Source organism: Haliotis rubra, unplaced genomic scaffold (assembly GCF_003918875.1).
Source record: "Haliotis rubra isolate DU_JTF1 unplaced genomic scaffold, ASM391887v1 Scf36, whole genome shotgun sequence".
NCBI lineage: Eukaryota > Metazoa > Mollusca > Gastropoda > Lepetellida > Haliotidae > Haliotis > Haliotis rubra.
Window position 1 is genome coordinate 2,216,390 of NW_025767035.1, and position 27,697 is coordinate 2,244,086.

At 41.6% G+C, this 27,697-nt stretch overlaps 1 protein-coding gene across 1 annotated transcript in view; it reads left to right on the forward strand.

Moving 5' to 3' along the window:
* The window catches only part of LOC124285411 (dynein axonemal heavy chain 6-like), a 102,217-nt gene that overhangs the window by 33,813 nt on the left and 40,707 nt on the right, over positions 1 to 27,697 (forward strand). The window contains exons 30-51 of the mRNA XM_046721635.1: positions 306 to 410; positions 1,021 to 1,139; positions 1,720 to 1,794; positions 2,584 to 2,671; positions 5,296 to 5,546; positions 6,607 to 6,838; positions 7,007 to 7,060; positions 7,836 to 8,050; positions 14,788 to 15,054; positions 16,574 to 16,751; positions 17,247 to 17,486; positions 17,894 to 18,127; positions 18,600 to 18,785; positions 19,291 to 19,413; positions 20,393 to 20,648; positions 21,203 to 21,362; positions 22,008 to 22,240; positions 22,659 to 22,934; positions 23,959 to 24,311; positions 25,277 to 25,405; positions 25,969 to 26,057; positions 26,779 to 26,998. Of these exons, the coding sequence (XP_046577591.1) occupies positions 306 to 410; positions 1,021 to 1,139; positions 1,720 to 1,794; positions 2,584 to 2,671; positions 5,296 to 5,546; positions 6,607 to 6,838; positions 7,007 to 7,060; positions 7,836 to 8,050; positions 14,788 to 15,054; positions 16,574 to 16,751; positions 17,247 to 17,486; positions 17,894 to 18,127; positions 18,600 to 18,785; positions 19,291 to 19,413; positions 20,393 to 20,648; positions 21,203 to 21,362; positions 22,008 to 22,240; positions 22,659 to 22,934; positions 23,959 to 24,311; positions 25,277 to 25,405; positions 25,969 to 26,057; positions 26,779 to 26,998 (4,083 nt within the window). The remainder of the gene's footprint in view (positions 1 to 305; positions 411 to 1,020; positions 1,140 to 1,719; positions 1,795 to 2,583; positions 2,672 to 5,295; positions 5,547 to 6,606; positions 6,839 to 7,006; positions 7,061 to 7,835; positions 8,051 to 14,787; positions 15,055 to 16,573; positions 16,752 to 17,246; positions 17,487 to 17,893; positions 18,128 to 18,599; positions 18,786 to 19,290; positions 19,414 to 20,392; positions 20,649 to 21,202; positions 21,363 to 22,007; positions 22,241 to 22,658; positions 22,935 to 23,958; positions 24,312 to 25,276; positions 25,406 to 25,968; positions 26,058 to 26,778; positions 26,999 to 27,697) is intronic.

Genomic DNA, 27,697 nt, shown 5'->3' on the forward strand with positions numbered 1-27,697 from the left:
CATGTTGATGCATGTGCCCCAAGATGGATGGGATATATGTCATAGATCTGATTTTCTCAGTTTTCACCGTGTATTACATCCTGACTAAAATCAAGGGTTTTCCAGTGATTGAATGTGTCACAATAGGCAGTGCAGAGTTGCATCCCTTGACCATGTTGTCATGGGTTCAACTGATATTTGCCTTGATTCTGATCCCTGGTTTGTGAGCGGCACACTACGAGCACTCCCAGTGCATAAAGCTGATATTTTCATGATATAACTGATTGAGGTGAGTCTGTAGCCCAGCTGACGTTGTCTGTATACAGGATTACCTGGAGACCAAGAGACTGGTGTTCCCCAGGTTCTACTTCCTCAGTAACGATGAGCTCCTGGACATCCTGGCACAGTCCAAGGACCCCAATGCTGTTCAGGTAACACCCTCCTCCCTAGATGTACTGTTAGCTAGACTGCAGTATACTAGTACCTTCTACAATTTACATCAGGAAAGCTTTGATTTTGTGAAAGGAGAACTGCCTTTACCTAGGTTTTCATTTTCCTCCTCCTGTAATTGGTGCAGAGGGTTTTTTGTGTTGCCGACGTCAGATGTCGCTCTTAATAAACTCTCTTATAAGTAGGAACCCTTTTCAAACACCAAGTAAATTGAATTGCACTTTTGGTTGTTTTTTACAAGTCTTTGACATGAGAAAGCATTTAAATTATTATCACCTATTTATGAACTTTGAATATCACTTCATATTTACCTATCAAGTTGTATACATATGGAAGTGTAAATGAAATATATCAAGGTTTATAGATGTTGAGAGAAACAAATGTTGATTTTATTACATCAGCCTGTTTTGAGCTTTTGCAACACATTTTCCTATTTAATGTGCTGTTTTGTGGTGTCATACTAATCATGCATCAATCAATATAGTTGTTTAATACTGTAATGTAATAGGATCACCACATGATGTTCCAATGCTAATCTGTTGCATGGACATCATGGTTTGGGGCATTCTTTATTATGACAATCGTTTGCAGCCTCACCTTGGCAAGTGTTTTGGCAACATCAAACAGCTGGACATTCGCCAGTTGCCACGACAACCGCCAACTGTTAAGAGGATCATTTCCTGGGAGGGAGAAACTATAGCTATGCCGAGGTAGGTCCACAGTTTGTCCAATAAATGAAGAAGCAGCAAGGTCGTTTTCATGAAATTAAGAAAAAGTGTTTGCTCTTTCTTGGCACAAAGATAACCATCTTAAAATCAGTAATTGCTGAAAGAGTTTAATTGAGATGTGTGGTCAGACTGAGTGATCTGATTGATGTCACGTCATGTGTATCTCCACGGTGGGATGTTGCTCATGATATCGACCCCTGGACTTTTCTACCAAGACTGTGTACAGACCACTTACAGTGGTCCACATTTTATAATAACATTACCAACATGGCCACTTCAGCCATATCCTAAATGCTAAACAGCATTTCAACTTTCACTTGACAGGGTAGCCTCTCTTTTCTGTGCCAGGCTCTGGTTCTGATGCAAGATGCAGCACCAAGTCCAAGTGTCTACATTAGACTTTAACAGTGTGATAAAAATGTTATACTGTTGTAAACTGCATGCAGCTCACTGTGTCTCTCACTATTTAAACACATGTACCTTTGACTGGAATCGAGTGTCTTCGTCATGAAAATATGATATCTTGTTGTCCATCTTGCTGATGACATTGATCTGTTCCCAGGAACGTGAGGGCGCGAGGACCAGTAGAGCAATGGCTAGGGACGGTGGAGGCAGGCATGTTTGAGACTGTCAAAAAGTAAGTAACATCTGATGTCAATGAACGAATGACTTCTGAGAGTTTCTAGGACTTCAGTCCTGCCCCACAACGAAACAAATGTGATACACGTGGTCTCACCTCAGGCAAGTGAGTTTGTTAAAAATTGCCTCAGTTCACCCAGCAGAAAATGGATACCTGGTTATGACTATAACCTGACATGACTATAACCTTCTAGCGCCTAACAGGTTATCCGGGGTAATAATAATCAGATTCTGATAAAGCGATCACTTGGTGTTTGGAGACTGTGCACTATAGAAGATGACTTATTATTATTATGTATTACAACTTCAGTTTCCTTCTTCAGTTTCCTTTCTCAGTTTCCTTCCTGTCTTAGCTCTGCAAATAATAGTTCTTTGTTAAAGTATTGTAGTTATGATAGTTGTAGCACAAAGGACACTCTGTGGATTGGAACCTATGTAGTGATAAAGAGCTTGACGGACTAAGTTGCTGATGATACAATGTAAATACGCAAATATGCAAAAGTTTGTTCGAATCCAGCAGAATTTCTGCAGATCAGATATACAAAGAAGAACAATGTTGTAGAAAGGCTCCACAGGTGCAAAGACACTTTGATTCTTTTTGAACATTTCATATATTTTATACAATTTGATTCAAGTAGAATTGTTTTTGATCACATTTGATCACCTAACAACATGAGGTCTGGATACAGAGTCATGTTTAGTAGATTAGCCAGATCTCAGACAGAATGATATTTGAGTACTGAAAGCCACAATGGGAAATGTATTATCACCATATTTTCTTCCACAGGCATCTGAAACTTGGGTTGTCAGACTGGATTGGTATTGACTTACAGGAGTGGGTTCTCAAACACACAGGCCAGGTGGTCCTTACTGTGGTAAGTTGTGCTATGGTGGGTCTTCAATCACACAAGCCAGGTGGTCCTTACTGTGGTAGGTTGTGTTAGCGTGGGTCATCAAACACACAGGCCAGGTGGTCCTCACTGTGGTAGGTTGTGTTACCGTGGTTTCTCAAACACACAGGCCAGGTGGTCCTTACTGTGGTAGGTTGTGTTACCTTGGGTCCTCAAACACACAGGCCAGGTGGTCCTCACTGTGGTAGGTTGTGTTACCCTGGGTCCTCAACACACAGGCCAGGTGGTCCTGGGTACTACACACAGGCCAGGTGGTAGGTGGTTGTGTTAGCGTGGGTCCTCAAACGCACAGGCCAGGTGGTCCTTACTGTGGTAGGTTATGTAAGCGTGGGTCCTCAAACACACAGGCCAGGTGGTCCTTACTGTGGTAAGTTATGTTAGCGTGGGTCATCAAACACACAGGCCAGGTGGTCCTTACATAGGTTATGTTAGCGTGGGTCATCAAACACACAGGCCAGGTGGTCCTTACTGTGGGTCCTCAAACACACAGGCCAGGTGGTCCTTACTGTGGTAGGTTATGTTACCCTGGGTCATCAAACACACAGGCCAGTGGTAGGTTGTGTTAGCTGGGTCATCAAACACACAGGCCAGGTGGTCCTCACTGTGGTAGGTTGTGTTACCCTGGTCCTCACTCACACACAGGCAGGTGGTCCTCAAACACATGTTAGCGTGGGCTCAAACACACAGGCCAGGTGGTCCTTACTGTGGTAGGTGGTACTGTGGTAAGTTATGTTAGCGTGGGTCATCAAACACACAGGCCAGGTGGTCCTTACTGTGATAGGTTATGTTAGCGTAGGTTGTGTTACCCTGGGTCATCAAACACACAGGCCAGGTGGTCCTTACTGTGATAGGTTATGTTAGCGTGGGTCCTCAAACACACAGGCCAGGTGGTCCTTACTGTGGTAGGTTGTGTTACCCTGGGTCATCAAACACACAGGCCAGGTGGTCCTTACTGTGGTAGGTTGTGTTAGCGTGGGTCATCAAACACACAGGCCAGGTGGTCCTTACTGTGGTAAGTTGTGTTACCCTGGGTCATCAAACACACAGGCCAGGTGGTCCTTACTGTGGTAGGTTGTGTTACCCTGGGTCATCAAACACACAGGCCAGGTGGTCCTTACTGTGGTAAGTTGTGTTACCCTGGGTCATCATACACACAGGCCAGGTGGTCCTTACTGTGATAGGTTATGTTAGCGTGGGTCCTCAAACACACAGGCCAGGTGGTCCTTACTGTGGTAGGTTGTGTTAGTGTGTGTCATCAAACACACAGGCCAGGTGGTCCTTACTGTGGTAGGTTGTGTTACCCTGGGTCATCAAACACACAGGCCAGGTGGTCCTTACTGTGGTAAGTTGTGTTACCCTGGGTCATCATACACACAGGCCAGGTGGTCCTACTGTGATAGGTTATGTTAGCCTGGGTCCTCACACACACAGGCCAGGTGGTCCTTACTGTGGTAAGTTATGTTAGCGTGGGTCCTCAGACACACAGGCCAGGTGGTCCTTACTGTGATAGGTTATGTTAGCGTGGGTCATCAAACACACAGGCCAGGTGGTCCTTACTGTGGTAGGTTATGTTAGCGTGGGTCATCAAACACACAGGCCAGGTGGTCCTTACTGTGGTAAGTTATGTTAGCGTGGGTCCTCAAACACACAGGCCAGGTGGTCCTCACTGTGGTAGGTTATGTTAGCGTGGGTCCTCAAACACACAGGCCAGGTGGTCCTTACTGTGGTAAGTTGTGTTACCCTGGGTCCTCAAACACACAGGCCAGGTGGTCCTCACTGTTGTAGGTTGTGTTACCGTGGTTTCTCAAACACACAGGCCAGGTGGTCCTCACTGTGGTAGGTTGTGTTACCCTGGGTCCTCAAACACACAGGCCAGGTGGTCCTTACTGTGGTAGGTTGTGTTACCCTGGGTCCTCAAACACACAGGCCAGGTGGTCCTTACTGTGGTAGGTTGTGTTACCCTGGGTCCTCAAACACACAGGCCAGGTGGTCCTTACTGTGGTAGGTTGGTCATCAAACACACAGGCCGGATGGTCCTCACTGTGGTAGGTTGCTCCTTGAACATCCAGATCAGGCAGTCGTCACTGTGGTAGGTTGGTCATCAAACACACAGGCCAGGTGGTCCTCACTGTGGTAGGTTGGTCATCAAACACACAGGCCAGGTGGTCCTCACTGTGGTAGATTGGTCCTTGAACATCCAGATCAGGCAGTCCTCACTGCAGTGTGTTACTGTGATTTCTCGACTATCCAGACCAGGTGTTGGTCACTGTAGGTTGTGTTACCATTTGTCCTCCCACTCTGTAATCTACACTTGTTCACCCTTCTCAACTGTGAAATTTATGTAATGAACACTTTGGGAATGTAGGCATAATGAATATTGCTCATGTAACTGAGAAATTGCATTTTCTTAATCAAAGCCTCTTTTAATTTTGTCATTCCACAGAATGCTTAAAAAGGTCCTTATCATCTTTTGTCCTTTTAGTCAAAATCTATAAATCTTCAAGTACAAATATGATTTTTGGTACAGAGGTGAAATGCTGACGTAAAAAACAAGAATAATATTTGGTGATGAACATCTCTCTATCCAGACTCAGATCATGTTCAACAAAGAGGTGTCCCGCTGCTTCGACCAAAGAGATGTGAAGACAGCGCTGGTACAGACAAGGGACCGCATGGTGGACTTCCTGAACAAGCTGGCTGGCCTTGTGCTCACCAACTTACTGTCCTTCCAGAGGAACAGCATGGAAGCCCTCCTCACCATCACCGTGCACAACAGGGACATCATCAACAACATCATCAACAGCAAAGTTGTTAAGAAGGATGACTTTGAATGGAAGAGGTACAGGATACAGTTGATCTATTTCAGATTGTTGACTGTGTGGTTGTACTCAAGTTGTAGGGATAGTGATTATATAAAGTGGTGACTCTTCTTGACAAATACCTGGGTTTGATTCTGAACATCTGTCATTTGGTCCAGGATGATGTGTGGTTGTATTAGAGCTGAGGGATAACTAAGCGGACAAAATGTTGACTCTTCCTGACAAATACCATGTTGTGTTCTGTCATCTGCTTCAGATAGAAGTGTTTGAAGTTGAGTGTGAGAGTCAATTATTCTTTAGGGGATTCCTAAGTTGAAATACTATAAGAGAAAACTTCCTCCAGGACCATCTGTGTTCAAACTCTGAATCATGCATTTTGTATCACCAGCTGAGGTAGCCTAGCAGTTAAGGTATTAGTTTGTCATGCAAAGACTTCGGGTTTAATTCCCCAAGTTGGTCCATCTCGAAATCCCCCTGCAATGTTGCAATGACTGTAACATATAGACCAGTGGCAACTTTGCCTTGGGAAGATGCACAAGAAGTGGTTGGTCCCTAATTGCAATATCTCCTCCTGTCCTAACCTCTGCTGTATATCCTGTCCTAACCTCTGCTGTATTTCCTGTCCTAACCTTCTGCTGTATTTCCTGTCCTAACCTCTGCTGTCTTTCATGTCCTAACCTCTGCTGTCTTTCCTGTCCTAACCTCTGCTGTATTTCCTGTCCTAACCTCTTCTGTATTTCCTCTCCTAACCTCCACTGTATTTCCTGTCCTAACCTCCACTGTATTTCCTGTCCTAACCTCCACTGTATTTCCTGTCCTAACCTCCGCTGTATTTCCTCTCCTAACCTCTGCTGTATTTCCTGTCCTAACCTCTGCTGTATTTCCTGTCCTAACCTCTGCTGTATTTCCCGTCCTAACCTCTGCTGTTTTTCCTGTCCTAACCTTCTGCTGTATTTCCTGTCCTAACCTCTGCTGTATTTCCTGTCCTAACCTCTGCTGTATTTCCTGTCCTAACCTCTTCTGTATTTCCTGTCCTAACCTCTGCTGTATTTCCTGTCCTAACCTCCACTGTATTTCCAGACAACTACGGTATGAGTGGGACGAGCAGACCAACAACTGCCAGGTGCTCCAGTCTAATGCCTCATTCCAGTATGGCTACGAGTACCTGGGGTGCTCCTCGCGTCTGGTCATCACCCCCCTGACTGACCGCTGCTACCTCACCCTCACAGGCGCACTGCATCTACACCTCGGGGGGTCACCCGCAGGGCCTGCTGGCACAGGCAAAACTGAAACTGTCAAAGATCTGGCAAAGGTAGGCAAGCAATGCTTTCAGGCTTTGGGTTAACGTTTATTCACAAAAATATCCTTTAATCAAAATTTATTGTATCATACTAATGATTTTTTTATGTTACTGTTTCAATCATTATATCAGTGTTGTTGCTTGTATGGTATAATATCATCTTATGAATCTTGTTTTCAGGCAATGGGAAAACAGTGCGTTGTGTTTAACTGCTCTGAAGGTTTAGATTATAAGGTAAGTTAATGAACACATTCTTTTTGTATGATTCTTGAAACAGGGTTCAGTACATGCTCTCAAACATTCAATATTGTCTTACTACTGAACAATTTGACATTATGTTAGACTTAGCAATACTTTTAGTAAATGTTCTGACAGTTATGAGATATGTTCACATGAACGAGAACTAGACTTTGTAGAATTCCATGAATATGCCATGCATGCATGTTTCGGACTCACTAAAATGTACCGTTATGGCTGATTTCATAGGGTGGATTTTTTTCCATATTTGAACATGAGCAAGCCTTTGACCAAAGCTGAATGTCAAAGGGAGAGGAAGATACTAACAAATCAAACATATGATACAATCATTTACTTTGGGGTACTTACAACACCAAGTGTAAGAAATCAGCCCTTTTATCAGTGTTTGTGTGAAATAGGTAAAGTACATGTATGTGCAAGTGTAAGAAGTAGTTAAGGCTGGATGGCAACTAGTTGAACATGGAATCTTAATACTCCTACCATTATTGTGAAGTTGTAAAGTTTAATCTTTGATATTTCCAATGGGTAGGAAGAAGGACACTTATCCTACCTCATTCTGTGCATATATACATAAGAGTTAAATTCAAGCAGGCAGGGTTTCCATGGACAGGGTCATAGGGGTTTCACAATCATATTTTGTCGATTCATTTGTCCTAATTGTATTGATCCAGATTATTTCACTGGTAATCATACTACCTGGTTTAACTGTGGTTCTACATGAGGAGTCAGGTTCTTTCCTGATGTGTTGCAGATGCTGGGCAAGTTCTTCTCGGGCCTGTCCCAGTCAGGGAGCTGGTGTTGTTTTGATGAGTTCAACCGTATAGACGTGGAGGTGTTGTCTGTGGTGGCCCAGCAGATCCTCACTATCAAGTCAGCCAAAGACTCTCAGTCACTCCGCTTCATGTTTGAAGGCCGGGACATCAAACTCAACATGACGTGTGGCTACTTCATCACCATGAATCCCACGTAAGTGACGGGAGGATCAGACTTGTGATTTAGTGTTAGTTCTTTTTGTCCACATGTATCACCACTGCACATGAACTGTACCACCCATTCTTTCCATGTTGTGCCTCGTACAGCGCTAGCATTATGGTCCCTTGTTTCATAGACTTAGAGGAGATTGCAGTACTGATTATATAACCTTCTAACAACTAGAAAGATCTAGGTCAAAATATCTTGAGCATACCATGAGTGACGTTGCTATTGAAATGTAAAAAGGAGATTTTCGTGATTTTATCAACTTTTGATGGGGCATTCTTCATTACCTTTACCAACTGACATTCGGTTATTGTCTTAAGTTGGCTTTTATAGTGCTAGCCCACTGAGATACCATGCCGCAGTTAAGCATGAATACCCCACTCAGACACAGTATACTAACTCCGAGCCGACCAGTCCTTGATGTACCCATTAATTAGAGCTTGTACTAGCCCAGACTGAAGCTGGTTTTATAGTCCTAGCCCACTGAGATACCATGCCGCAGTTAAGCATGAATACCCCACTCAGACACAGTATACTATTTCCGAGCCGACCAGTCCTTGATGTACCCATTAATTAGAGCTTGTACTAGCCCAGACTGAAGCTGGTTTTATAGTGCTAGCCCACTGAGATACCATGCTTCAGTTAAGCATGAATACCCCACTCAGACACAGTATACTAACTCCGAGCCGACCAGTCCTTGATGTACCCATTAATTAGAGCTTGTACTAGCCCAGACTGAAGCTGGTTTTATAGTGCTAGCCCACTGAGATACCATGCTTCAGTTAAGCATGAATACCCCACTCAGACACAGTATACTAACTCCGAGCCGACCAGTCCTTGATGTACCCATTAATTAGAGCTTGTACTAGCCCAGACTGAAGCTGGTTTTATAGTGCTAGCCCACTGAGATACCATGCCGCAGTTAAGCATGAATACCCCACTCAGACACAGTATACTAACTCCGAGCCGACCAGTCCTTGATGTACCCATTAATTAGAGCTTGTACTAGCCCAGACTGAAGCTGGTTTTATAGTGCTAGCCCACTGAGATACCATGCCGCAGTTAAGCATGAATACCCCACTCAGACACAGTATACTAACTCCGAGCCGACCAGTCCTTGTTGTACAAATTAATGCCGAGACCCGGGCAGAGACCAACAAGTACCATATTTTAATGTCTTTTGGTATGGTGGGGCCGGGGATCGAACCCACGACCTTCCACTCTCTGGGCGGACGCTCTAACCACTACACCTCGGAGGTGGCTTGGACATGGAATGGAATACTATTCTGGTACATATAGTGGGTTTATTGTTAATCCCTAAGGTAATGATAATAAGAATGAAATACCCTTGGTAACCTTCATAGTTGACTTGTACTGCCATGATTCTCGCTGTGGGTAGTTGGTATTTGAGTAAAAAATAATGTTGGCACCAAGTGAAAGTTTCGGTTGTGAAGGATAACACAGAATATTGACCTTGAGAGATAAAAGTGTAATAAGGAAATCCCAGTGGGTAGCCATTATCTTAGGTCTCATCTTGTTTGTCTGTGAAGCTTGTAATATGTGAAAATACAGCACTTTTTACTTGCAATGCAACACTCAGTATTTATGGTCACTTCCTGGAGACATACTGGTTCTCGATGCCTTCCAATATTTGTTCAGTCATCGCTGCCAGTCATTGGTTACCTGGTATCTTGTTCTAATCCACCATTGCCTTTTCGTTCTTGTGAGTAAATCTGTCAAGTACCCAGTTACTAGATCCCTATGTATATTGTTTTGCATGACCAGACCATGACATACTGTACAAGGAAATGTAAGAATGACTCACAGCTCAGAATTGTTTCCCTTAGCTGCGTGATTTGTGATCCCAATAGTATTTAACATTCAGACCTGCATCAGCTAGCTATCCTCCTTCATAAGCTGGCACATCCTGATATGACTGGAACCTGCACTGTTCAGAGCACATTCACAGAATCATGGTCACATGCATGCTTCCCTTACACTACCCTGTTGGACACAATGTTGATGCATGTATTGTTTCAGAGAAGGACCAAGGTAAGGTTTCCATGGGAGGCCTGAAGGCTCATCGCAATGGTTCTATGTCATGTGTTCTATTCAACTATGACAAAAGTAGTCCTTGCAAAGCTTGCACATTTGTTACCCTTAGGGGCATCACTTCATTTTGGTGTATGAAGTGGCTGTGCTAAAAACGTTAAGTTCCTGACAAATACAAGAGTAAAGTATGATGATATTTATATACAGCACCTTACTATATTTACGGGCTATTATATGGGATTTCCTTAATTCAGATCAACAACCCACTGAAAACATCAAAATATATCACTTCACTCAATCAATTTGCGAATTCCAAAGAGTTTGTTCAATTTTGTCATGGTTGAATAGAGATAAAACAACTGTGTTTTCCATGTAGACCTAGGTTTCCTGTTGACATAGCCATGTTTAATTTAACCTCACACTGCATGTTTGGTTCCAGATTCTATTTAATAATACTGGTAACCGAGCTCGACATTGAAAGCACAGTTTGTTTATCTTCTAAATAACTCCACACACATTTCTCTCACACAAACATTTTAATTGGCCCACATGCACCTATTATAATCTGGTGCTGCATGTTTCAGAGCTGGGGGAAGGTAAGGTACCGGAGAGGCCTGGAGCCTCAGTACATAATGTCTATGTAATGCATTCCATTAATCTGATAGTGTGAGATGTGTTGACATCCTATATATGGGCTGGATCCTATAATGAGATCATGTTGTCAGAGTTTGACTAACACCAACAGGAAAACAAAGAACGCAGCAGCTCATCTGAGGTAACTGCATGTATTACTAAGTTCACCAATACAGGCCATTGAATCTTGTTTTCAGTTTAATTTTAAAATGTTCAATTTTTATATCATTGTATTTGCGATTGCTTACTTGTGTACTAAGTATGTCTTATTCTGACAGGTTTTGATTCAATTTGTTTTGTTAATTCTGTTTAAAATGTTTGATTTGGTTAATGGATCCTTTAAAAAAATTTAATATGAAATTAAAATTTGTTGTTCCTTCCCTCCAAGCATCATCATGCAAGGTTATGAAAAAAAATGGCATCATGTAACCTTGATTTACTTTGTATTTTTACCTACTATACTTGAATAACTAACTTCTGGGGATCTGTGTTTGAAAAGGTTCCCAGGAAGCCATGCTTATCATAAGAGCTGACTAAAAAGCTTATATGGTCAGTTTCTGTGACTTTGTTGATTGCATGTTGTAATATCATAGTCACTTGGATGGATGCTCATTATGACAATCACTGGATTGACTGGTCTGGTCTTGTTTGCAGATCACTGTCATGTAGCTGGAATATTGCAGTGATTGTGTTAGAGCAGAAAACAACATGATCTTGCTTTTACAGTAAAATATGATGATCTCTGTGTGTCTTAACTAAATCCAGTTTTAATCAGTCCTACAGTACTACAAGTATTGAAGTTGATATTCAAATACTTATCATTAAGACAAGCATAGCATGAAGATCATACTGTGGATGAGGCCTTTACTCATTCAACACAATGATCTTCGCACTATGATTGTCATCACTCCATACTAAGGTGTACTAAGGTGTACTAAAATGACTTTGTGGTACAAGACTTATGTTAATAATTCAGCAATGCTGTGCAGCGTGTTGTTGTGGAAACAGGTCATGTTGTGTGTAATGGGTTGTAGTCTGTGGTGACTAGCATGTCATGCATGTGTCATGCTCATGACACTTATTAGTGTCTGAGAATCTAACTGGTATATACAGAGTGTGACATTAAGGGCCGAACTACATGTGACCAATGTCATTATTACTCAGTCTGTGACAGATTAAAGCTGTCTTTAAGGAATGACATTTTCCTTTTTTATCAGACTATAATTTGTGCAAATGGTCATAATAAACACTGCAGAATCTTTAATCGATGCATAATTCATTAGGGCTACGCAATATAACCGGTTCACCGGTATTTACCGGTTCAGACATGAAAACGATACGTATTGCGATACGCTGATCGAAAACCGGTATTTCGACATGCATTCTGAAAACTTCGTAACACTCGGAAATCTTCGGATATTTCCGTTTCTTGAATTGTTCTTTTCCCTGTTTCATTAGTGCCAAATGTTACTTACATTTTTATTTTATCATGATTAAAAGTTTTTATAAAAGGTTAATCAATCATAGTGATTTTGTTGTGGTTTTGCTTTATAATCAAGCATTAACTCTATTATAAGTAGTTTTTGTTAAAAAAATTATCTTTGCAATATATTGCAATACATATCGCAATATATGCTTCCGCATCGCAATATATCACAATATGAAAATTCTCTGCAATACCCACCCCTATAATTCATGCAACTCATGAATAAAAAGAGGCAAAAAAATGAGTAAATTTATGAGGGAGCTGCCTACAATTTTAGTCACTAATCTGAACCCCAAATCCAGTATGTTTTGTTCAGTCTAGTAAGATCTACTTATAGTCAATATATTGCCACTGGCATCTTATCAAAATGATGGCAAAGTTTTGGTTAGAGACTTCTATAATGACTAGAATTATCACAGGCCCATAGTTTAGGATACATGTATATCATTCTTTAATGTCGCACACTGTATATGTATCATGTATGCTAACAGTGGAACTTATCTCTGGGGAACCTTCTTGAGGTACTTGTTACTTTTGGGATAAGAATTATTATATCTGTACCCTTTTCTTAAGTATCTGAACCCTTTAGAATATACTGTAAACCAAATTTCATTAGTTCATTAAGCGGGTGCATGCTGCAGTGTTTGCCATGACGCAGAAAACCTGAGTATTTGACGCACAAATTATTTCAAATACACAGTGAATTTCGAAGCTTGCGTCATTGTTGACGCAATGCTACTGGGCCCTTAGTTCAGATAATCTAAACTTCTAAAACTAAATGTTTGCCGGTTAACTGCTCAGTGCTGATTAAATACCTGACCTTCCTTACCTTGTTTTTTGTCGTTATTAAACAATCACAGTTGATGTCTTGATAAAAGTTCCAAACTGAGGTTGACTCCCAAAATTTGTCCATGACTCCCTCTCATGACACAGGGAGTCATGATGACTCCTAAATTGTTATGCTTAGGGCAAACACTGAATGCTGATCAAAGCTATGCAGCAAAATCAGGTAAACATATGTAATGATTATAATGCAATAGGTGCCATAAAACTGCCGTTAATGGCAAGTTGGCCTACCTTATAGTCCGTCAACTGAACTTATGGCACCCTGTCTTTCACAATTTACCTTTTAACCAAAAATGCCTTCAAAAGGTTTAAATTTCATAATATTATGTCAATTATAAAAGCGTCTTCTTAAGAAGCCATCTTATAAAAATATACAAAATAGAAGTAGTTATACAAGGGACCAAAATGATACGATGGAACAGCAAACAACATGGTATGACACGCGTGCATGTTGTTTACATTGTTACGCCTGCAAGCAAATCTAAAGGGACTGTATAATCATCACAAATCCATCTTAAACAAGTAGATTTATTGAAGTCTTTAAAGACTGGTTGCTCAATCTCTTGTATCTATATCCAAATTTGAGCAACAGCTTGCATATGGTATGCTTTGATACATTTATGTCATGGTCTTCTTTTGAACAATATTTCTTCAGTTTGCTTGAAGATATGGACTCATTGGATCGATGTAACCGATACATGACGTCCCTCACAACCCTTCTATCGAATTCATCAAGCTTTCTTTTTTTTTGCATGTTTTGAGACGGTCCCCGATTTAACTGCCACGTCATTGTCAGGCTCTGAAATGGTGTTATGGGAGATAACTCTTTGCAATGTTCTTTTGCAGGTCTTGGTGGCATTAAATGTCTTTTGGAGAAACACTCAATTGAAAAAAAAGAGAGTTTTTTTCGCTTTGCCTCGTGCTTGAAATAGTTATAAACTCTTTTGATGATTTGCCAGTCATCTTTGTACAACATCGTTTTCACCATAACCTGTGTGTTGACGATCTTTGACATCACTTAAGGGTGCTAATGTCAATACCCGTGCATGTACATATCACGCTGACATACATTTTACAATGTTGTTGGCTTTTCCATCATGTGTTAACCCATCGTAAAACTCTCCACAGTTTTACAATTATTATATGACAGGTTTAAAGGCAAAATCTTTAATAATCATTTTAAAATTACTAAAATCGATATCTTGTCAGGTCACGGTATACAATTACCATATGAACAGAGTAGTGTTTTAAAATATTCAGGAGTTTTATGTAAATTGTGAAAAACAGGATGCCAAAAGTTAAGTTGACGGACTATAGTGACTTGGACGATTTGGTGTCATTGTATGTTTTGTGTGGGACATTGTTTGTATCCACCACAAGTTTGTCTGGTCCAGACTTGATTATTTATATACACATATCCAGAAGAGGGTACAGGACTGTACCCCCACATTTTGGATCGCGCTAAACAGTTCCTTGGAAGCTTCATATGTGATCTGGTGGAGCAAATTGATGTTTGCATTAGTGCCACAAAATCCGTCTGAAAGTTGTACCCATGCTTGATTTATAGTACCAGGATGCAGCTATGGTATTTATTACTGCGATATTAAAGAAGAAATATTAAAGAAAATTAGAGAAAGAAATTTGTGCAGGTTTCTTTTTTTCTTCTAATTATTTTTTTTTATACATGACATTGTTGGTATGCCCACAGCTATGCAGGACGAGTGGAGCTCCCTGACAACTTGAAGTATCTGTTCCGCCCTGTGGCCATGATGGTGCCGGACTATGCCCTTATCGCTGAGATCATGCTGTTCTCTGAAGGGTTTGTTGAGGCCAAGTCCTTCTCCCAGAAGATTGTCAACCTGTACCAACTTGCTAGTAAACAGTTGTCCCAGCAGGACCATTACGACTTTGGGATGAGAGCCATCAAGTCCGTACTGGTCATGGCAGGCCATGGCCGCAGACATGCACAACAGAGGTCAGTGTCTACTCAATAAACAAAGTCCTATGAGGATTTCGTGTCACGATGTGCCTTTAGTGTTTATGTTGTCATGATAGTCATCTAGATGTGGGGAGTTCATAATGCATGTCCTGGCTGAAAGTGTGTCTTCGAACCCTGATGACATGGATAGATGCTCAAGCAATCAACCACTAGTCTGCATGACCTAAGGTTGCATGGTCCAATAAGTACTCCCTATGCTGGTTCATGGTCAGACCTTTGTAGCTCTTGTTGTTGTATAGAATGAAGATCTCATTATCTTACCCGATATGTTATGCGACAGTTGGTCAACCTTTTGTCCCAGGTAAATGCTCATTCTCAGTCAGTGCTTCTGCTTCAAACTTCCTGACAGGAAAACTTGCCTTGATATAAGACAAACATATACAGTCTCAGTTGCAGTCATTATGCATATGACCCGTGAATGAACCCGTCCGGGTTAGAATGAACCTTCAGCAACCCATGCTTGTCTCCACCCGTGAAGGTCCGGGTTAGAATGAACCTTCAGCAACCCATGCTTGTCTCCACCCGTGAAGGTCCAGATTAGAATGAACCTTCAGCAACCCATGCTTGTCTCCACCCGTGAAGGTCCAGATTAGAATGAACCTTCAGCAACCCATGCTTGTCTCCACCCGTGAAGGTCCGGGTTAGAATGAACCTTTAGCAACCCATGCTTGTCTCCACCTGTGAAGGTCCGGGTTAGAATGAACCTTCAGCAACCCATGCTTGTCTCCACCCGTGAAGGTCCGGGTTAGAATGAACCTTTAGCAACCCATGCTTGTCTCCACCCGTGAAGGTCCGGGTTAGAATGAACCTTCAGCAACCCATGCTTGTCTCCCCACCCGTGAAGGTCCGGGTTAGAATGAACCTTTAGCAACCCATGCTTGTCTCCACCCGTGAAGGTCCGGGTTAGAATGAACCTTCAGCAACCCATGCTTGTCTCCACCCGTGAAGGTCCGGGTTAGAATGAACCTTTAGCAACCCATGCTTGTCTCCACCTGTGAAGGTCCGGGTTAGAATGAATCTTCAGCAACCCATGCTTGTCTCCACCCGTGAAGGTCCGGGTTAGAATGAATCTTCAGCAACCCATGCTTGTCGTAAGAGGCGACTAACGGGATAGGGTGGTCAGGCTCGCTGACTTGGTTGACACATGTCATCGGTTCCCAATTGCGCAGGACGATGCTCATGTTGTTGATCACTGGATTGTCTAGTCCAGACTCAATTATTTACAGACCTCCGCCATATAGCTGGAATATTGCTGAGTGCGACGTAAAATTAAACTAACTCACTCACTCATTATGCATATGGACACATCAGAATGTTTCACCTAGTTTGGGACAGGCCATGACAGAATTACTCACAAGCTTGTATTTTAAATTGTTAATATGATAACATTTGAAAGGATCTGTATGCAGCAGTTATTACTATCTGCTTTATTTCCTGTAGTTGAATTATGTGGATGGTAATGAGTGTCGGATGAGCTGTACCTGCCTGTTGACAGTGACATAGGGAGAGCGAGGAGGCTGTCTGCTGAGGAGGAGTCCCACATCCTCATCCACTCCCTCAGGGATGCCAATCTACCCAAGTTCCTGGCTGAGGATGTGCCGCTGTTTGAGAGTATCCTGGATGATCTGTTCCCTGGCATCACCCCTCCACAGCCTGACCATGGAGTTCTGGAGGTAGGGATAGCGAGCCAATTGTTGCAATGTTGAACAAACTCTTTTGTCATGCAGTTTATGGTAGATTTCAGAGCTTCTGCTACAACAAATAGTGGTGCTCTTGAAACATAACACACCATCACAAACAAACAACATTTAGAAACTGACACAAAGGTTTTCAGAACTGGTGCAGCTAGTTGGAGTATTTGTCAGCCATTTTGAAATTACACTTGAACCCACCTAGACAATGTTTCATACTGAGAAATTGTCTGTTGTGAAAACACATTTGATATCTTCTTTGATTTTGATTTAGGATCTTCATATCAAATACATTGTTTCCAATTTTCTGAAATGTTCAGCCAAACTCCAAAGCCATTTTTATTTCAACCCTTGCACACTACAAACATGTATAAATACGCTTCTTGCCTGTATGTTAGGATCTATTATTTGTATTACTATAAAGAAAGGCCTGACCACTATTATGGAGCTCTGACATGGTTGATGAAAATATTCCAGAAAGCAATTTCAATGGCCATCCGAGACCAAGGTCTACAACACTGGCCGAACCAGATTGAGAAGGTGAAACAACTACACAGTCAGATCATGGTGCGACACGGCGTGATGCTGGTCGGACCGACTGGAGGCGGCAAGTCTGTAGTCAGGAACATCCTCCAGAAGGCACTGGTACTTCTCCCGACCATCTCGACACAGCAGGATCACAACCCAGACTCCAGTTCCAAGAAACAGAACTATACAGTGAGTTGGGGCTTAATGGAGTGAGTTTTTGTAGAGTTTGGTGATACGCTGCAGTGGCCATTGTTTCAGTTACAATGTTTTAACTTCTGAAAGTCTGAAATTATTCACGTCTTAGACATTTGCGATATTGGTGAAAATACACTGATACACAAGTGGAACATATCAGGAACTTCAACTATTTTGCTACAAACATGATGTCACTGGTGGATATAGGCATCATCAAATTCAGAGAATATTTCCAGAAGCAAAATATTAAACATTGGTCGTCAGCCACCTCTAATGATGTTGTAGACACCTCCATGCTGAACAGAAACAAAGACTAATTAATATTCCTTTGTAATAATTTTGTGACCTGATTGCTGTGTCCAGTGATTTACTTGAGTACAATGTTCACTATGCATTTCCAGCACAATCGGGCCAAGAAAGGTCATGTGGATACTTTTTCAATCAACCCCAAGTGTGTGAAACTTGGTGAGCTGTATGGAGAGACCAACCCAGTGACCTTTGAGTGGACAGACGGTCTGATTGCATCGGCTACTCGAAAGTTTGCCAAGAGTGTTCAGTCTCTACCTCCTGGGGAAGATGGTCGAGAGAGTCGACCAGAAACATCCATGACAGCTATGTCTGAGGCTCTCACACAGGTGAATGCAAGAATAGGTTATTAATGTCACCATATCCTTGTCAGGTAACATCTTTCACAAGCATAGTCTGGAATGAAAGTCACCCAATTGAAATGAGTGCAGTAAAACTCAACAAAACTGTTTTCTTTCTAAGTGGCTACTTTCAACTCTGTTCATTGGTTGCTCAAAGTTCATGGAAAGTTGTTGTTATGACTTGAAAAGGGATGTCCTCAGTAGCTAGCCATGAAGATCTGAGTTTTATGAGATCTGTATCAGTAAAGAAACTGCATGTGGACCAATCTCATTGTGATCAGATCATTTCCCCATTTCACCCCCTCTCTGTTTTGTTTTTGCCATTACAAACCTTCAAACAAAAGGTCACATCAGGTGAACTTTACTGATACATTGTACTGAAGTATAAAGTTTGATGTTATTGAGATTCCTCTTTGATTAAACTGTTCATTATCTGTATTTGTGGAACTTTTGCTTTTAGACAAGCTCCAGAACTGACGCCTCTAGCCTAGCTGGGGATGCTGATGCATCAACAATAGTAACTGAGGATGGTGACAGAAAGGACCTGTCTGATGGAGTTGTGACAGACTGGCAGTGGCTGGTTCTGGATGGTCCGGTGGACACATTGTGGGTGGAGAATCTGAACACAGTGTTGGATGACTCCAAGGTGGGTGTAGATGGTAATTGGGAGAATTAGATGGTCCTCCACTGTGGGTGGAGAATCTGAACACAGTGCTGGATGACTCCAAGGTGGGTGTAGATGGTAATTGGGAGAATTAGATGGTCCTCCACTGTGGGTGGAGAATCTGAACACAGTGCTGGATGACTCCAAGGTGGGTGTAGATGGTAATTGGGAGAATTAGATGGTCCTCCACTGTGGGTGGAGAATCTGAACACGGTGCTGGATGACTCCAAGGTGTGTGTAGATGGTAATTGGGAGAGTTAGATGGTCCTCCACTGTGGGTGGAGAATCTGAACACGGTGCTGGATGACTCCAAGGTGTGTGTAGATGGTAATTGGGAGAGTTAGATGGTCCTGTATTTATGCATCAGTATTTGATGAAGTGTCAGTTGTCTACATCTATATAATCTCCATAAGTACATTTGTACCAATTAGTTCAATTTCTGTTTGTACCATACCTTCACTCTTTACCTCTTCCCACTTCACAACAGGTTCTGTGTCTGGCAAGCGGCGAGCGTATCAGCCTGACGCCAGGGATGAGGATTCTGTTTGAGGTGGACAATCTGTCCCAAGCCAGTCCGGCCACCATCAGTAGGTGTGCCATGGTATACATGGTGAGTAGCTCTCATAGTATATACCCATATGCTCTCCTGGGAGTCTGCCTTTGTATACTTCCTGTAGCCTGTACTTGTTATTGATTGCTTGTCATAGTATTTCTAAATCATGAGATATTGCTCATAATATCTATCACTAGTTTGTGTGAGTTAGAATACAAATGTTTAATCTCTCTTAGAATATTTGCTTTTCAATGAAAGAACATATGTAAAATTAGACATGTTGTTCATAAAAGTGTAAATCTATGTCAGATTCAGTTTCATTGGACTCGACCCTGGTTCTAGAGCAGAAGGGGCTATGAGGATTAGGTGGTCACAATGTATGAACTTGGTTACTGTGCATGTGACTGTGTATAAATGGCCCCAAGTGTACCTGATGCTGTGAACCACTGCTTTGCTTTGCATGGAGCTGACTTTTCTCATGCTGAAGCATGTGCACTCATTATGTTTCTGGGTTTTTTTAAGGAAATATTAAGAAATGATATGTACAGATATCAGTGTGCAAAATAGCCACTGGCCCGACTGGCTAGTGAATTTTCATGGGGTCATTTTGTAAATATATCACTCTCTCTGACTTGTTCACTTAAAATACACTCTTAAATCATGCAAGATTATGGCCTGATATCAATGTTCATCATATTAGCAGCTTAATGATGACTTATTTGAACATAAACAAAATATGTCAGACATGTGTTTTCTTGTTTGTTGGTAGTTTATCTTTATGTAATCTTTTGCCAAGTTTCTACATTCAAATTTCGGGCTAGTGAATTTTTTGTGTGCCAGAAACTTTCAGGAATAGCTATCCTGACAGGCTAGCAAAATTTGGAAACTAATTGGCACGCTGACAGATATACAGTATATCCAGTGTAAATCGTATTGATCTATACTTCCTTCAGTGACCAGCTGCTCAGTGAAGAGAAAATTAGACATGCTTGTATTGATTCCTACATGAATACATGGCAATTCTGTGATACGTCAGGATCCTGTTGACCTGGGCTGGAAACCCTTTGTCAAGACCTGGCTCCAGCGTCTGCCCCGAGAGTTGCCGGAGAGCGGCAGAAGTCACTTGCAGGCCCTGTTTGAACACAGTGTAGAGAAGGGGATATCATTCCTCCGCAAGTACAAGCGTTTCCAGGTTCTGGCCACGCCCGAACTCAGCATCATCTCCTGCATCTGTAACATCCTCTCCGCCTACCTGGACTTCATGAGCAAGCATGGAGGATTTGGAAATCCAGGTGAGATTTTAGATCTGGAGGATCATTTGTTAGGTGTGGTATGTGTACAGCAAAATATATCTTTAGAACATCGTGACATCATGAAGCATGTTTGCTACTTTTGGAATGCTGTAGACATGCTACTACATTTATTTCAGGATTGGATGTGATTAATATTAGCCTGGTAACTATTCTATGTATGTAATCTAGAAATGAAATGAAAATTCTTAATGCGCATTATACCTAATTTCATTTTTATTAATTGTAATCACACACAAATTTAAGAAATTCACGATGACAACATGATATGAGGGATTAGTCTGTAACTTGATCCACACTGATTTGTCGACTTGAATATTTTAGGTCTTACTTCCAGACATGAAAAATGTGATGCTTACATTAACATATGCAAATTTTCCACACTGTACTTCATGCATGACATTTCCCTTTGTCTATGTAGCCTGAAGGGATAAACTGGGCTTGTCCTGTTTCATAACTGTTTAACAAAATGTCACAAGGTTCATATGAAGCAAGTATCTTTTCAAACCTAGAGTTAACATGAAGAGTGTTTGCAGACAAGGAAGAGCTACGCCCCCCCAGCCAGGAGAGCAGGGTGTCAAGTCGCAGTTCCTCACGGGGGCAGGGTAGCCGTGCATCTAGAAGCAAACGCAAAACCAAACGTTCCGTCAAAGTGAAGGAGGATTTGAATGGTGCTGATGATGGTATCAACAACAGGTGAGTGACTTCATGACACTTTGAAATAGGAGCAATGCTGCAAGTGGACTGTTAAACAACTGTGATAAATAGTACTGGGTATTGGAAATCTCATGAACGACTCACTATGTATGAGAACTTTAGTTGACAGCTATCTTTTAGTTAGTCAGTCCCAAATTTAAAAAAAACCCAAACATGCAATATCTTGAAGAATGCTGCAGAAATAATAGTAATAGAAGTTTCATAATATCTCTCAGAACAATTCCCATTTGAAACTGTTCCAAGAAAACGTGTGCATGCAGTGTCAATAAACATTATCTGTGTTCAGATTTGTGGATTTTTTTACAAATAAAGTTTGCAAAACACAGCTTGAAAACAATGTTGCAAGGGTAAACTGTTTATTGCCTGCTGACTAAAGAACCTAAATCATTTGAAATATATTGGCAAGTATTTTTCACACTCCAGCAACAACTTGAGGTGTTTAGTAGTCAAACAGTCATCATTAATACTTTATAGATGTGTATACACTGTCCTACAGCCGATATACCATGGTGTCTGTATGGCAGGCTTACCTTTTGCTGGAACTAATTCATCACTTGAGTTTTGATGAGTCTCCGCTCACTTATTTCTCAATGACTGATGGCTGTCACACATCTTTGGTTCCAGTTCCAAGCAGTTTTACCTCCAGAAGAGTCCCGGTCAGCTGCTGAACATCCTGGGGAAGCTGTTTGTCTTCTGCTTCACATGGGGTGTGGGTGGCACACTGCGGAGACAGGAGGACAGCGATGAAGATGACACTGTCAACAGGCGTCGCGCAGACAAGGTGGACAAGGACATCAACATCTGTAATGAGTTTGACAACTTCATGAGGGAACTTTTTGAGATTGAACCTCCTTTGGGTGAGTCTGAGTGTTTTCTGTTGAACATTATGAAATCCTTCAAGAAATGAGATGAAATATACATTTCGGATCCTGAACAAAATCAAACTATTGCTATGGTAACATACTTGTGTTTTCACTTGGTCATGAGCACGAAGCAAACATATTGGCAGGGTCCTGTTGGTGTGAAATTGTCCATTCTCAATTTGTATAGTTTTTAATGTTTCTGCTATTAAGTAGAAGCAAGCCATTCAACTGAAACATCTTTGGTGTCATGGGAGTTATTCAGGAGATGATCTGCTGTTTCTTTTGCTGTAAGACATTCATGGTTTTTGGTTAAGCAGGAAGATGTTCATATCAACATCCTGATCTGTATGATTAGCTTCTTAAATTTCTTTACTTAACTATTTCCCTGCATGTTGCTTTTCCCTGTTTACAGGTGTAAGACTTCCTGCTGGAAACCGAAGTGTGTTCAGCTATTTCCTGGACATGGAGTCGGGGAACTTTGTGGCGTGGGACGCTCTCATCCCATCAACTCGCTCCCTCATAGAGAAGGGTGCGGTCATCACAATCGGAGAAACTATGGGAATCCAAACTGACCACAAGAAGTCACATGAGCCCAAGGAGGCTGAGATTGTGTCCACAGTGGACATTGTCCGCTTCTCCTTCTTGACTGGCCTCCTCTTGACCAACAAGCATCCTGTATTGCTCACAGGTAGGCAACCATATTGGCAGTTGGGTTAGAATTTGTCCCCTACAACTTATGCTTGTCATACTTGTCAACTTAATCAATCTAGATGTCAGTACCATACCTGTGCTTATGATTTCATGGAAGAAGCTACATAAAAAATGTGAAATACTTCAGCGTCTCCTGCAACTCTGCAACTGAAAATCTCTAAGAAGCTGCATATATCAACAATAACTCATTTGGCTGTTTTCTGTCATGTGATCTGTCATGACCCTAATTTGCAATTGTCTATTGACTATAGTTAGCCTGTCATGTCAGAGATTTGTTATGATTATGCCTTTTTTACAAGATGTCGAATGAAAGGTGTCCTCAAGCCACTAGAGAAATATTGATAATGGTCCCCCGCCGTAATGTGGACCGGGGGACTATGTATTCAGCAGCGTCTGTCCGTCCGTACATACATCCCGATTCTTGTTAACGCGATATCTCATGAACTGTTGTACCCAATGTCTTCAAATTTGGTGACAGCCTACAATGGGGGATTACCCAGACATCAGTCGATTTGGGTGACCTTGACCTTATTTTTCAAGGTCACCACAACACTCACCACTTTTCAAACTCTTGTTAACGCGATATCACATAAACTGTTGTACCCAACGTCTTCAAATTTGGTCACAGGCTACATTGGGGGATTACACAGACACCAGTTGATTTGGGTGACCTTGACCTTATCTTCAAACTTATGTAAACACGGTATCTCATAAAACGTCTTCAATTATGTCGACAGCCTACATTGGGTGATTATGCAGACACCAGTCATTTCAGGCATCTTGTATGTGACCCAAAAAATAAAAGGTAGTAAATATGTTATAAATATTCCATTCTTTAGCGGCGGGGGACATTGCCATATCAGTGGCAAACACTTGTTCTTGTTTTGTTTCTTTGTTTATTCCAATAGGCATCTAAGCAATGTAAACATCGGGTATTCAAAGTAACAAGAATAGACAATTAGAATAATGTTTGAAGAGATATTTGTTTTCTACCTCCAAAGGTGATTCTGGTGTGGGTAAGTCGGCCATCATAGACTATATGTTGAAACGGCTGGAGAAAGATGGTGGCACCTCATTTAAGAACGGCACCATCCTGGGAAGTGTCCTCAACTACTCTGAGAAGAACAGCTCACTGCTAGAGAACATCAGTTCGCTGACCAAATTTGGTGAAGATGATGATGGTAAGAGTATGGAAACCTTTCTGGGATCAACCAAACCCAAGATTAGTACTGGTCTTCTGAGCACCACGGTGCAGTTCAGTGCTCAGACCAGCTCAGCCAGGCTGCAGGCACAGATCATGCACAAGCTCATCAAGAAGGGGAGAGAATCCATGGGAGCACCCAAAGGAAGGAAGGTTTGTTGTTCTGTTCATGGATTAAACAGACTGCAACTAAAAGTTTCAATCAGAAAATAGAATAAGAATAATTAAAACTTATTTGTATGTTAAAAATCCCTTTTCAGGTGGATTTGAAAAAAGGAGATACAAATAACAAAATTCATACAATCATATATAAGAGATGACTGAATGAATCGTGTGTTCAGTGACTTGGTTCTTTGTGTGTCATCGTACAGCAATTATTTTGATATCAGTCATTGTCTTGTCATGTTTTATTGACTGCCAACATACATACTGGAATATTGCTGAATAGTAGAATATATTTATTCACAATGAACCAACAAACTAAGCTCATGCTAATGGCTTTGAATATGTAAAAAGGTGAGGTGAAGTGAAATTGGGTTTAATGTCGCAATTAAGAATATTTCGCTCATGTGACGACGTGCATGCATGGCTGCTTGTACTAGCCCAGACTTAAGCTGGTTTTATAGTGCTAGCTCAATGAGATACCATGCCGCAGTTAAGCATGAATACCCCACTGAGACACATTATACTGACTCTGAGCCGACCAGTCCTTGTTGTACCCGTTAATGCCGAGCGCCAGGCAGGAACCAACAGCTGGCAACAAGTACCATATTTTAACGTCTTTTGGTATGACGTGATCAGGGATCAAACCCGCAAACCCGGGCGGACGCACTAATCACTACACCATGGAGAATATGTAAAAATGTTACTGTTGTCTTTAGTAAGGTATACAATTATGATCCTATTTTGAACTATTTCTTCAAATGTCTTTTAAAAGATTAGTTGGTAACTCAAATCTTCAGAAGTTGATCACTGAATTGTCTGGGTCCAGACTCAATTATTTACATATAACTGGAATATTGCTGAGTGAGGCGTAAAACTAAACTCACTCACTCACTCAGAAGTTCATCACTGAGTCATACCGGTATTTCCAAAGGTGACATGAATGTTTTGTCCAGGTGATTGTCTTCGTGGATGATCTGAACATGCCGGCACCGGAGGAGTACGGCGCCCAGCCCCCCCTGGAGCTGCTCCGCCAGTTCCTGGAGTGTGGGGGATTCTACGACACCAAGAAACTCACGTGGAAGGTAGGCCACTTGATGCTAGCTATAGGAACTGCAATGTTCAACAGTGTGTCGTCTTTGTATGCCTTACCCAGCTCATGCAATATAGCAATAATGGGTGAACTTATCTTGTACTAGACTTAACACACGTAGAGCATGCTCAAACCATTAACATTATCACCACAGCGAATGTATCAGGATCCGTTTATTTTCATTCTCAGCTCCCTTAGAATACAACTCAATCTGGCCTGTCAGATGCTGGGTCAACAGTCAAATATTACTGTCTCATCCTTCAGGGCCTTACGGTACTGGGCCCTGTTTCACAAAGCTCTCGTAAGCCTAAGATCTCTTAACTTTTCTCATAGCAATCGTACCTTCTATATAGTAGCACAGACTTACGGCAGTCATAGCGCTACATTAGTTTTCTGAACGGGGCCCTGGTTTGTGTGATGGTGCACACAGTATCAGTTATTTGAGTTCTTGGTCCTGATGTTATTATTTACAGGCTGATTTACAGGATATTTCTGAATTTGTCATAATCCACCAAGAGACTGATGATTTGACAACAAGCATGTGCTTTGTTTCAGGACATCCTGGATGTGACATTGGTGGCTGCATGTGGTCCCCCAAGGGGTGGTCGGAACCCAACCAGTCCGCGTCTGCTCAAACACTTCTGGTAGGTGTTCTCTTGTGCACACTTGTACACAGCTAGGTATTTGTCAGGTCTTCCTACACCCTCTACTTTATCACTTCAAGCCACTTTTTCTTCAATGTTGTCTGTATGGGAATGAGGAAATGTGATTGTTGTTGTCAGTTAAGGTTACGGTCCAAACTAATTCATTCCATTTTGCAGAAATATGTAGAGCTCTGAACGTCTGGACCTGTTCAATTGTTAAATACGATGCAGGGTCAGAGTCTCTCCATACAAACTGTAGTTTGGATGTAACTTTTCTTTTGTCATCTTATAAATAGAATGATTCTATTGCTAGTGTAACTTGGCAAGTGAAAGTGTAATCATTTTCATTGTTGTGTTGCCATTGCTTGATCGACAATTGCCGTGTGTAACTTTGATCAGTGTGGATCTACATACCTTTACAGAAACAAATTCCTGGAAAAAGTAACCCACATAATGGAGTTAGTGAAGTTTAAACTGGCTAGTAACTTTTATAGATAGCTAACCCACCTTGCAATATTTGAGGACTTTATCACACCTTGACAGAATCAATCACTGCTATCAATAGTGTGCGACTGCATCAATGCTAGTTTTTGACATTTACTTGGGTCATTGTACTGCCAGGAGCTGTGGACTGTTACAGTGCATCCCTAGCTTTAGTTGGTATAGTCATGCATGAGTTGTCCCACTGCACGTCACATCTGCACGGTACGTCTGTCTCTAGCATCCTGGCACTTCCGACGCCATCAACACGCTCACTGCAACACATCTACCAAGTCCAGCTGGGGCGCTTCCTCCAGGACGGAGAGTTCATGCCCGAGGTCACTGACTGCTTGTTTCCGCTTGTCTCGGCCAGCATCGCTGTCTACTACCGCATGTGCAGCAGCATGTTGCCCACGCCCACCAAGTCACACTACACGTTCAATATCCGAGATCTCTCTAAGGTATACTACCAGATTTGGTATATATTGTGAAAGGTGTTCACTGTCATTTCTCATCCAGATTGTACCCAAGATGGCTTTCTTTGTAATTTGTTTGTGTTATCATAATCAAAATAGTGTTCACATTTCTCAGCAGTTGATTATTAGCTCTTTGTTGTTTCTCATTGTGTGTTGCAAGCTTGTTCAGTTTGAAAAATGACACTATTTGTTTCAAAATCTTTTTTATTTTAATTTTGTCATGCTGTTGGAATCTGGAATATCCTTAGGTAGAATACTATAGTACTTTACAACACTGAAACAAATGTTGTGCACTGATTAATTGTTTAGGAGATCATACACTGAAACCTCATTATTAAGGACCCTGTTAATCTGAACACCCGCCTTCTGGATGATTACTGCTGGGAACTGTTAGATCTAAACAATCAGAATACTTTGATTCACCTTCAGATTTGATGAATGTCGTTTCACAATTACTGTAGATAACATACATGTACAGTTGCAAATATATTTTAAAAAATGACTCTTTGAGATTTGACAGTTTCTGAATCATTTTCCCATGAATCATACTGTGCATTAAGATCAGGCATATGTTCATTACAGATGTTTGTCAAGGTTATTTGTGCTAACGCCTGCTCAGATATAGATGTTCCCAATGGTTCAATTTTTCCACAAAATGGAACTGAAAAAATGAAAATGTAAAGT